The sequence below is a fragment of the Epinephelus lanceolatus genome, chromosome 6 (assembly GCF_041903045.1).
Source record: "Epinephelus lanceolatus isolate andai-2023 chromosome 6, ASM4190304v1, whole genome shotgun sequence".
Lineage (NCBI taxonomy): Eukaryota > Metazoa > Chordata > Actinopteri > Perciformes > Serranidae > Epinephelus > Epinephelus lanceolatus.
Window position 1 is genome coordinate 28304166 of NC_135739.1, and position 12268 is coordinate 28316433.

At 40.1% G+C, this 12268-nt stretch overlaps 1 protein-coding gene across 1 annotated transcript; it reads right to left on the bottom strand.

Annotated features, from left to right (window-relative positions):
- Positions 1–2161: 2161 nt before the first annotated feature.
- Positions 2162–12041, bottom strand: abhd8b (abhydrolase domain containing 8b). The gene is made up of 5 exons (XM_033621035.2): positions 11710–12041; positions 6390–7187; positions 5648–5818; positions 5146–5362; positions 2162–3297 (listed from the first exon to the last, which is right to left on the bottom strand). The coding sequence occupies exons 2-5, from the start codon at positions 7175–7177 to the stop codon at positions 3028–3030; spliced, it is 1446 nt and encodes a 481-aa protein (XP_033476926.2). The 5' UTR covers positions 7178–7187; positions 11710–12041; the 3' UTR covers positions 2162–3027.
- Positions 12042–12268: the final 227 nt, after the last annotated feature.

A 12268-nucleotide genomic window follows, 5' to 3' on the forward strand; every position in this document is an offset into this window, starting at 1 on the left:
TTAAAGTACCAAAGTATGCAGAGTGGCCCTGGATTACAATTAGTGACGCATTAATGTGTTTATCATTTTAATGTTGCAGCTTGCAAAAGTTGAGCTGATTTTAAGCACTTTATATACTAGCTTAATAGCTTAATCTACAATAACAAATCATAATTTATTAGTTTAATAATATTTTGTATTGATACTCTGAATCTACAAACAGACTAAAGCTTTACATAAAGGTAGTGTAGTAAAAAGTACAATATTTGTCTCCAAAATGTACTGTAGTAGAAGTGTAAAGCTGCATAATATGGAAATATTTAAGTAAAGAACAAGCAAGTCGAAATTTTATTTAAGGTCCAGTGTGCAGGATTAATTGGCAACTATGCTTTCATCAATTTAAAATCACTGTAAGTATTGTTGTGTTTTTGTTACTTAGAATAAGCCAATTATATCTAAATAACGAGCAGGTCCTCCTCCACGGAGTTTGCCAAGATATGACAGGTAGGGAAAACAGTGCCCTAAAGTTAAAAAAGGAGGGCTCCTGATCAAAGGTTGCCAGTTTGAGTCCCTTTGAAGACCCAGGAAATTAGTGCATAACATGTCCAAACTGTGGTGCCCCTAAGCAAGGGACTCTACACCCAACTGCTAACAGACTGTGGTTCAACTGGTTAATAGATGTTCAGCTGTGTCCAGAAAAGAGAGGTTTAGATCAGCAAACCCACCCTGGCTAAATAAATGTTGACAGAAAAAGGGCGGTAAAGTAACTAAGAAAAGTAAAGTAAAGCTGAAATATATCATATGAAAGACACAAGACAAAACTGTTGAAAACTCACGATAATTTACTTGGATAAAATTTTAAATCAGCAAAATGTGTAATCATTGTCAAAGGCAAACAGTTAAAAAAAATAAGACACAAAAGATACAACATGAACAGTTTCCTTCAAACTCAGGACAGTCATAGAGACAAACTATCCATAAACTGTGACACATGGAAATGAACACGAGTCTCAAAACAGATCTGTCACATTTATCTGATCAAAGCTGCATCTTCAGTTGATTGAATGAGTTCCCTGCTACAGTTCCTTTTACATCTCTAAATATCCACCACAAATAGAAATACAATGTATAAAAAGAATAATCTATGTATAAAAAAACCCCATCAAATACTGTTGAATCAGAGAGAACGTCTGTGCTTCATTCACACCTTAAACAAATCAAACTTCTGATTCTGTGTTAGAGGCTCAGAGGTTTGTGAACTACGGCAGCACTGAGAACATTTCGGCTAACGTTGAGACATACACACATTACTGTAGAGGTCAAAAAACCATCATAGAGGATTTAACAGCTCCCTACTGTAGTTCCAGCTATCTGCCCTGTTGGTGTTAAGGTGCAAATGTTGAATAAATTCAGTCTTATGATACAGACTCACCTATATTTAAAGATGTGTCAAAATACAGTTTTTGTACCAATTTAATGCCACTATATTTGAACTAAACTTCACTTGTCAAGGTAAAAAACAAACATTGCAGAATAGCAAAGTTTTGGTAATAAATAATAAATGCTTATTATTTATTTATAACAATAACTTCATTCATTCAAATCTTTGAGCGCAGACAGTTTGCTATCCAAAAAAATAAAAATGGGTTTGAGGAAGAATTATATTTATATATTAAACAGCTGCATACACAAAGTTTTTTGTGCAGGAAATACAGAAACCATTTAAACATTTACTACTTGCTTTCTAATACCACATGGAAGTTCATAATATAGTATATCAGACACTGATTGTCATAGATTTGAAATATCAAAGGTGCTGCAGTGCCAGCACACGGCTACATGCAAAATATTTCATGTTGTCTGTTAAACCCTGCTGTTGCACTACCCTGATGCATCTTAATGTAAGTGTTCGTATAATTTGTTTAACAGCTCTTTAAGTGGTTTGTGTGTTTGGCCAGTTCTGTCTATATGAGTTTATGAGTCACTGCTGAGACTCAACTATTGCTACATTAAACAGGACACACTTGACTGAACACATTTCCCTGAATTCTAGGAAGCAACACGTTTACTTTCACTTCTGTCTTGTAGTAGTAGGTGAGGCTACAGCTAATGCATTGTGCAAACTTAAAATTCTGGTTCACATTGTAGAGGTGCTGAAGAACAAAAACAATGTTCAAAATACTAAATGTTCATATTTAATCAAGAAATGCATACCCAGTTGTTTTCAGTGCAATTTTGTGTGTATCATTAAACACTGTTTGCCCACTTAAAACTCTCCCCTTCACAAGAAGTGAGGTTTGAAATCCATCATGTGCAATAGAAAATCCGTGCAACAAAACTTCCTCTGACACACACCTATCTCATCATGACACAATTTGACATAATAATACATTCGGCTAGTTTAATATCCAGCTAGTGTCCAAAAGGTTTAGGCTCTGCTGCTGCTTTACGTAGGGCAGTGTAGCAGTTGTCACCAAGAGCATGTTTCATACAAACCATTCCTTTTATTCTCCACATTTTAGGGATGGCATAAGTCAGACCAGGCCATCAAGTGTTATTCTTTCTAAAATGTAGCTGTCAGTGTGTGGCAGGTGAAACTTTTTGATTTGTCTACACTTCAAGTTTTATCACTTTTCCAGCTTGAGAACTTGGTTCACCCTCGTGGCAGTATGTTACCGTTTCTGTCTCTTGCTTCGCCTACCCTGTCATCATCACCACCCTCCACTTCAAGGCACAGCTGCATCCACCCTGCTGTATGTTGAGGACAGGGTGCTGTCAGCTGAAGAGTGAAACTCCAGCATCCATTAGTGGAGCTCCTTTTTCCTCTGTCCTTCAGCTCAGCAGCTGATATAACTGGACTCAGACTTGAATTCTCTGCATTGCGTCACACCTTCACTTGTCCAACATTTAGCTAGACCATTTCAGATGAACTGGCTCCTCTTGGCTCAGCATCAGGTTCAACAGCTACAACCGACTCAGATTATCAGGACCCCAGTACATGGCCAGCCATGATATCATGTAGTAACCACTGAAAGCTTTAACTTTCAGTCATTTCTTGGCCTTGCTGTCTGGCTTCTCGTCCGAGGTCTGCCTTGCAGTTGCAGGTCGGACTATGGAAGGGTCAGATGTAGCCTTGGTACTGTCAAATTGAGCTTTGGCAGTTTCTGGACGTGCTTTGGACTCTTTCTTTGGCGGTGGAGGGGCAGCCGGCTCCCAGAGCAAGAACTCATGCAGGAGTGTGTTGACAGCGTCTGGGCACTCCATCATGACCATGTGACTGCCATCCTCCAGGACCTTCAGGAAGGCCATGAGGAGGATCTGAAGGAAAGTTATGAGCAGAAATAAAAAATAAGTTAGATACAATTTAGAACAAACAGCTGCCACTTTATGTTTTGTGCCTGGCCTGGTTCTAGACCTCTGAATCACAGCCCATGTCTATGAGTTTTTCAACAATTCAAATACTATGATAAATTAAATCAAAGAGCAATTCAGTCTCTCAATCAGAAGTGCCCTTCATCAGAATTCCAAGGTACTCTTGTAGATCGAGAAATGACACTCTCAAGCTAGTTGAACAAGAGCTACTGTAATTTTGATGGGAGGTGTAACCATGTTACATCATTGAGTTCACTGAAGGGAGTAATCTGGTCTTCTACATTGGTAGTTCTAAACTTTTGTGGACCTCCTATATATTTTGAGCAGCCCTAAGCATCCTTGCAGAACCTCTCCACACAGGAAACAGAGAGGTTGTGATGGTTCAGCTTCAGCTGAAGTAAATGTTAAAATGTTGTAATCCTTTTCATAAAGCCTCTTTTTGGAGCCTATCCCAACTGACATTGGGTGAGAGGTGGGGTACACCCTGGACAGGTTACCAGACTATCACAGGGCTGACACATAGAGACAGACAACCATTCACGCTCACATTCACACCTATGTGCAATTTAGAGTCACTAATCAACCTACATGTCTTTGGACTGTGGGAGGAAGCTGGAGTACCTGGAGAAAACCCTAGGTGACATGGGAAGAACATGCAGACTCTGCACAGAGGGGCTCCCAACCCTGGGGTTTGGACCCCCCACCCTGGATTTGAACTCTCTTACTGTGAGGCGACATTGCTAACCACTGCACCACTGTGCCGCCCTTTTATGATATATATTTTACTATTTCACAGACCACAAAGGGTCCTCAGAGCTCCAGTTGAGAAACAGCCTACACAACAGTCCTTGAAGCTCAGGTAGTCGTATGTAGTTGCAGTGTTTCAAATTTCTCATGCTTTACATCACTGTTGACCACTGATGACCAAAAAACACCTTAAACCTGCAATAACATTTTTTGGTCACTGGGTGGCTTTGGAAACAAGCTGAAAACACAACACTGACTGACACTATCAGCATATAAATTATTATGTGGCAAGTTTGTTCGCAAATATTTGCCTTTTTCCACACACAGCAGACACAGAGATATTTAATCACTCTCCTTTAAGCTCAGTTTTGGTCTCCACCAACTCCTGAGAGAAATATATGGCTCATCAGCACCACATCCTCCATTATGTTCATCAGCTAGTGCTCATTTTATCCATCTGCTGTCTGGTGCTGAGCAGGGCGTGTACAGTGGGTTTATTACAGCTTGTTTGCTGAGAACAGCTTCCTGCTGTATCTGGATACAAGATTGATGAGAGCAGAGACAGTGATCCATAACAGGCCATTTTATTGTTTCATTTTACACAGTTATGTGATCTATTAATTATTAATAATTAGTTATAGTCACTTTGAGATTTTTTAATTGATTTCCTTTGTTTCAGAGAGCCTTTTTCCATTTGATTATAATAAGAAAAAAATCTTATAATAGGTATTATATAGTTTAAGAAATGGTAAAAATTATTGAAAAATGTTTGAGTTTTGTGGGGAAATGGTGAGGATTAATCTCCAAATACAACAGATCAAAGGTTAAGAATTTAGTACTTTAGGGCCTAAACCATCTAAAAATAAAATATCTTAAGTCCTTTTTCATCTTCATTCTTATGATCCAGACACAAACATGACTCATTTTGACCATCTTGTTCTCTCACTCTAACCAAACATTTGGTTCACAATATGACTGGAGTGTCTTAAGCAGGGTCAGTTTCCCAGTTTGAATCCCGGGCTTTGTGGGTTGAAGTGGCCCACTCACCTCTGCCATGCGCTGGTCCTCTTCAACAGGGACAAACTTGTCATGCATGCCGTGAACCAGCAGAATGGGCACTGTGAGTTCAGCATGGTAAACCTCGTCCCCCTCAGGCCAGTACTGGCCACTCATCATGGCACGCAGCACAAAGGACGACACGTTGAAGGCATTGTTGTCTTTTAGCAGCTGCTTCTCCTTGGCACCCTGTTTAGCAAAGCCGGCCCTGTAGGGGGCAGAGCAGAGGAGATTTACCTAAATTACAAATGGCTTAAAACAAACAAAAACAGGATTACGATGACATTGAACTGTGGGTGGGATGAACACAACACAGCGCCACATGGAGGGAGAATTAGCATAAATATCACACTTGTAGCCAACAACATAAATGTTTGGGTGTGTCAGTTGAAACAGTTCTTGTTCACTTGATTACAGCTGTGGAGTTAGTTTGTCAGTCAGATTAAATATAAGATCTTTGGACTGATGGACATGGTGTTGCTGTCTGTCTTACTTGAGAAAGCTCCAGGCTAGCAGCGGGGAGAGGCAGTGGAGCACACAGGTGGGCAGGTTGAAGATGGAGCAGAGGCTGGGCTCCAGAGCTGTGGGACCACCGCCGTTGATCATCACCATCTTGTGGATCTGATCCGGATACTCATGGGCCAAGAAGGTACAGAACGACACACTAGGAGAGCAGAACAGAACAGGCAGTGTTACAAAATAAATAATGCAACAATAAGTTGCATTAAGTTGCAGCTACTTAGAAAAATATGTAATTAAATCACAGTTACTTATCAAAATGTTGGTGATTGCAAGGGGGTTGCATCCTAATATATTCATTTTGGTAAAAAGTCTTTGCAACTTTTACCCATCTTTTGTTAAAGCCTATTTCTGGACATTTTTTCCCCAGTTTAAAACATTTGATAGAAAATTAATTTAAAAATGTAACAAGTTACATAACTTTGATGAAGTAATTAAAATACATGCGTACATTGCTTTCATGAGACAGACGCAATTACTAGAGCATACAGTAATTATAAACTGTATCCAACTATGTCAATCTTCAGTTCACTGATGCTGTAAGTGATGTAATTATATTATACATAAATGACATATGTAAATACAAATGATGTATTGCTTGTCTGGGGTCCTCAGTATCTTTCAAGTTCTCACTTTTTTCCCACATACCCTAAAGCCTTCTGGACCCTCTCTATACTCAACTGTGTGTTATATTAATGCAGAGATCTTAAATTTACCCATAGGAATGTCCTATGAGAATGTTCCTCTTGCGTGCATATCTCTTAAAGATCAATCTCATGTCCTCGGCCAGGGCGTAGAAAGTGTACGCAGCAGCTATCTGTGGTGCTGAGCTGGCTCCATGACCTGCTAGGTCTGGAGAGATCACTTCATAGCCCAGCCTGGAAAAGAAGTCCAGCTGGCTTCCCCAGATGTCCAGGGAGCCTCCCACTCCATGGATGAAGAACAGAGCCACGTCTACATGTGTCCCTTTACAAGCTGATATCTTCCTCTCACAGTCAATCACTACTGTGCGCTTGGGCTTCCGCCTGCGCTTCCTGGGTTGCTGCGACTGGTCAGTCTGTCCAGCAGCAGATGCCTCTCCTCCTGCTCCTGTTTCAGCTGCTCCATCTTTTCCAGACTCAGACCTGGGCTCAGGGATGCTGACGGGCGGTGAGGAGTTACCACAGTCTGTCAGTTCAACCTCTACAGTACTGTTTGGTTCTGTCTCCCCATTCTGGCAGTTTTTAAGTTCAGCACTCGCCCTGTCACCCAAGTTCTCAATGAATAGCTGTCCATTACGGTATACTGTGATCTTTCGTTTGCAGCTTACACTCCCACCCGGCCCAGTGGGTTCCTCCACCACCGGCCGGTCAGGGACTATATGTCGAACCCGCAGTACGCGGCCTGGTTTCACCTCCACAAACTCGTAGCCGTCAGCCGGTTCTGAAGTTTCTACAGGAACCACAACGTTGGCAGACTTGGAGGTCAGGCAGCAGAGAAGACCCTCCATAAAGCTGGTCAGCATGGCTGCCACTCTGTAGGGATTACATTTATACAAAAACACACATGTAAACATGACAGAAACAAGGTCACAGAAAAGCCAAAGTTACATAAATTATTAAAGGAACCACAAGCAAGAACTTATATAGACTATAAGGCCAGTAAAAACTAGTAAAATATCTTTATGTGAAGCTTAACAGCCTAGATGAACCCACTGATTGATAAATCTAAGGTCTGTTATTATTGACCACTACTGGCTTATCGCAAACATATAAAAAAAATCCAAATGTATTTATTTAATACCTGTGATTTTCAAATGCATTATATCAAGAGCAATGAACTTGTAAGTATTTTAACTGTTGAAGCAAATTCAGATTGAAAAAGACAAAAGACAGCCACGAAAACAGCTAAAAAAATGAATGAATTAAGCTGCAGTTACAGTTTACATCCATATCTGTCCAGACTCATATGTAGCCATGGCAGTAGACAATGCTTCAAATATGGATGTTGCTGCAAAGAAGCCACATATTCTAAAACATGGTCTCTTCATACACATCTTTAATCTGACAGCACATAACATCTATACAATCAGTTTCAAGATGGACACCCAACAATTCAGTATCTGACCAAATGTCTCCCCTTCTGTTCCTGAGATACGACATTGAATACTGGCCAGGAGAGTGTTTTTGCAGAGCATTATGATGTCACAGTGAAGCTGACTTTTGACCTTTTGCATATAAAATATCATCACTAAATTATCTTATCCTATTAGACATTTGTGTGACATTTTCTCATAATTAGTGTATGAATTCTTTGAGTTATAGGCAGTGTTATGTTTCTGAGGTCACAGTGACCTTGACCTTCAACCATCAAATTCTAATCAGTTAATCCCTGAGTCAAAGTGAACACAAATTTGAGGAAATTCCCTCAAGGCCCTCTTGAGATATTGCGTTCATGAGACAGACGTAAGGTCACAGTGACCTTGACCACCAAATTGTAATCATTTCATTGATGAGACTAAGTGGACATTTGTGCAGAATTGAAGAAAATCCCTAAGGTGTTTTTGAGATATAGCGTTTAGACATAGGTTGAGATATAAGCGGTCACAGTGACCTTGACCTTTGAACGCCAAATCAGTTCATTGTGGAGTCCAAGTGGACAGTTGTGCCAAATTTGCCTTCTTGAGATACTGGGTTCACGAGAATTTGTGAACCTACGTATGACTGGGCAGACAACCTAAAAACATAATGCCTCTGGCCATGGGTATCGCCCACCGGGAGGCATAAGAATCTTTAAATTAAAAAAAATATCAGCAATGTATACCATAAATTGTGTGTGCTGATTAATATACAAATAAGCAGATAATGGTATCTGGCCAGAAAAAGACAAGTTCTTATTGTACGTATCTTTGTTGTAATTCTTTGATAACACAACCACTGAGAGTTTTATGATGGATCTGTATGATCTTTAAGTTTTGCATTGATGTGCACTACTGGTACATACACTTACTTTAAAAAGATCATCACACAGTACATTGTTACCATAATGTTCTTACTACCAAATATCAGTGTAAGCATCTGCTCCACAATCGCTCTTATCACTCTAATGTAGGGATATGTCATACTTTCTCCTATTTATCCTCAGAAATCGTTAAATCTCTACATCAAGTGAGCATCTGGGAACCTTAAATGTACCACTGAAAGAGGTAAACAAGTTCTTGTGCCTTTACAATCTTGCGTCTAATTACAACTGAAACCCTTGAGACTTTCTGTCAGACGTAACTGAACAGCATCTTGCCTCAGCGCAGACTTTGGAGGTATTAATAGATGCGACCAGTAATAGCTCCCTGAGTTAAAGCTGTATGCCATGTGATCACTTTGCGCTGACATACACTGCCATACAGTCTGTCAAAACCACAGAGCAACCAACAATGGTACTTTTTGTGAACTATAGCCCTGTGGGTATGCTTCTTAAATCATATTAAAGAATAAAGTTAGAAAGCTGAACAATTCACCATCAGAGAAGTTAATATCCAAAGAATAGATGAGACTGTATAATGCATGTCCCATACATACTGCAGGGACAGAATGCAGTGCATATTAGGTTGTTGTTGATTACCAACCATGGCAACAGCACAGCAGCCAAGCAGGGTCTGCAAGTCTCTCTGCTGGTGGCATTATCCTGCTGCCCTGTTGCTCCTCTCCCTGCTAGAGGGGATTATACTCTCTGCCTCTCAGTCTAAGTCCAAACAACACAATCTGTTTATCTCTTCTCTCCATGAAAACAGAGACACCGTACGGCAACAGTTTTGTTGCATCTTTTTCTGCACTTGCACCTCATCAGCGGCCGCTTTCATCTGGGGATTACGGACACAATGCAAAACAGCATTCCTGCTTTGCTGGCTATTCCCGTGCCCTTTCTGCTTATACTTGCACATCCTTTATCCAAACAGCGGTGTTGTACAGTGCTGTGTGCGAAGCGACTGGAGGAGGCTGAGCAGGCCATTATGAGAGAGACACATTTACTGCTAATATTATTCTAACATCAAAAGGCACTCATTACCCAGGCACAAGGTGTGGCCTGTGATATATGCAATTATTTTTTCTCTCTTCCACAGCCTACTCTGGTGACAGTCTGTTTCTTAGAGTCCATTTACATTAGACATTAGACACTAGAATAGATATATCTTTTACTATCATGGGCTGAACCAATCCCAAAACCCTTTTCTACCCTTAAAAGTGTAAAAACTCTCATTCATCCACCATGCCACTTTTTTAAACTGCCAGATTTCTCTTGTCCTCCTCATATATTAGACCTCAACTTTAAAAACTTTTTCATCACGGTCCCCCTTGTCATTCTATTTTAGTCTGTATACTGCATATTATTCAGTGAGTAGAGCACATTCAGGCTTTGAGAATAGCCTACATTGTGCATGATGCAAGTGCATGTTCATCCAGTTCTCACTTGTAGGGCATATCATCATTCATCCAGTTTGGTGGAATGCATAGATGGCAGTGATTAGGCCACACCATTACTAACTAGACCACATTTGGTACAGGACTTGGGACTCCCTAAACAGGAAGTCGCTGTCTTACTTGCCCTTCTGAGACAATGGTTATTGCTAAAGAGTAAAATCAGTTACACCGTATGATTTGTCTAAACATTAGCCACCATAAGGTTCTGGTCATAGCAGACCAAGTAATGGCAAAACCATGTATGTTTTCAATTGAGCAATGGTGCATCTTATTGCATATCAATTTAGCTTTTTATTTGTAAGAGAAAGATTGTGTTATTTCTTCTTTTGAATCTTGAATCTTTTCAAAGAATGTTATTATCACGCCTGACAGTGCCTGCCCAGTCAAACCATTGTCTTCTGGTGGCCACTGCAGCAGCCAGGTGTCAACTGTCTCATTAAAGGGCAGCTCCTGACAGCAAGGAGGAAAAGGCAAGGTCCACTATTTCACCTTTTACACCCCAATTATCAAGCTGATCCAAGGACTGACCTGACCTCCTCACAGTCACAATGCTGCTTCCCTAACTGATGGAACAGAATATTATGTTATAGTAGAAAGCACTTTGTCAGGCCTACAGTAATGTCTTAGTGTTTTGTCTCATTATTGAATAGGCCTGCTTTCCTGTGCTTGGACATTTGGACACCATACTGTATGATGCAGTGAGTTCCTCTTGTGGTCACTACTGTAGGTGTCTTCTGTTGACAGTGACCGCAGGAGGCTGTTATATAACGATTTACGCAGGTCAGACACACACAGCGTGGACTGGTGCCAAGAAAACAGCAGAGACTGTCATGGGGATTAAAAACAACTACAGCAGGTTCACTGTTGACAGACCTTGCTTTCTAAATTATGTTTCACTGAACACTGAATCCTGATTCTCTGAGCTTGCTGATGTGTGCTACAATTAAATCAATAAGTAGTGCTAAATGTTTATCTTTGAAATATATCTTTATTAGGGAGTTCTGCAAGACAGTTTCAGCATGAAAGGACTGTGTTATAGTATTACACTCCTTAAGACAAATTGCTGTCTGCATGTTGCTCTGTATGAAGACAAAGCTCTAAAAACAACTAATGGGATAATCCATAACAGTGTTCAGCAAAACATAATTTATTATTATTTAAAACATATTTTGAACCCTTTGTGCATTTTGTACAAAATTCAGCTTTTCAAATTGGACAGTTTTAACACTTTTGCCCACTCAGCAAACTGGTGTTTAGAGTAAAGCTAATGGTGCCCATTTATTCACTATTAACAATAAAGCGAGTTGAATAGGCCACTCACTGAGGTCTGGTGCAGCAAATGAAGCATGGGCCAGAATGTTTTCCCCTTCAGTCTACTGTACTGATGGATCAAAATTAATGTAATAATTTAGTAACACTCAGCTACCCGTTTGTCTCCGTTAACTGCAATCAAACTTGATATGCAGCGACCTAACTCTTCTCTGTTGTGAATAACCTACAGTATAAAGTATAGGCTAATATCACAAAACAATCCAGACCAAGTAAAAAGAGAAGTAGGTGGCATGAAAGAAAAAATGCTTACCTTTATATTTCCAAAAACCCCGCTTGAAATATGATCAGATTGATGAGGTTTTCTTATGAAGCATCGAGGAACTAGGAGAGCTATAATCTGTTGCAGTCAATCCACTAATCTAATTTATCTGGATTCTGTAGGTAGCCTCCACATGGCGGCCAGTATTTAGCCTACTGACAGCATATCTCTCTGTGTGCTTCAGGGGTAGATCCAATATATCTGCACGTTCCAGCACTCACTTCCATGTTGAAATATTGGTGACAGCGCCCGGAGACGCGCCGGAGCTCTGCCGGATGGCAGCGTGTTTTTTAATCCATTAGCTGTCGGTGAGGCTGAACCACTGAAACCTCCCGGTACAGTTTGTGGATGGGAAGAGCTGCCCCCTGCTGCCGTGTGACGTGAGATAATCAGTGGATATAGGCCTTTGCTTAAAACAAATAATCAAATAAAATAAAAATAAAAACACTGCTGTCTTCAGAATATATTAAAAAATATTACCACTGGTTATAATTATTATTATTATTATTATTAATTTATGTATTTTTGTTTTCATTTTTAAAATTGTATT

Bases quoted from the DNA above. Each gene is read 5' to 3' on its own strand.
- abhd8b (XM_033621035.2), bottom strand. From the start codon at position 7,177: ATGCTGACCAGCTTTATGGAGGGTCTTCTCTGCTGCCTGACCTCCAAG. The intron at 5,363-5,647 runs GTAAGACAGACA...TGCCCCCTACAG, and splicing joins CTAGCCTGGAGCTTTCTCAA to GGCCGGCTTTGCTAAACAGG. The intron at 3,298-5,145 runs GTGAGTGGGCCA...ACTTTCCTTCAG, and splicing joins AGGACCAGCGCATGGCAGAG to ATCCTCCTCATGGCCTTCCT.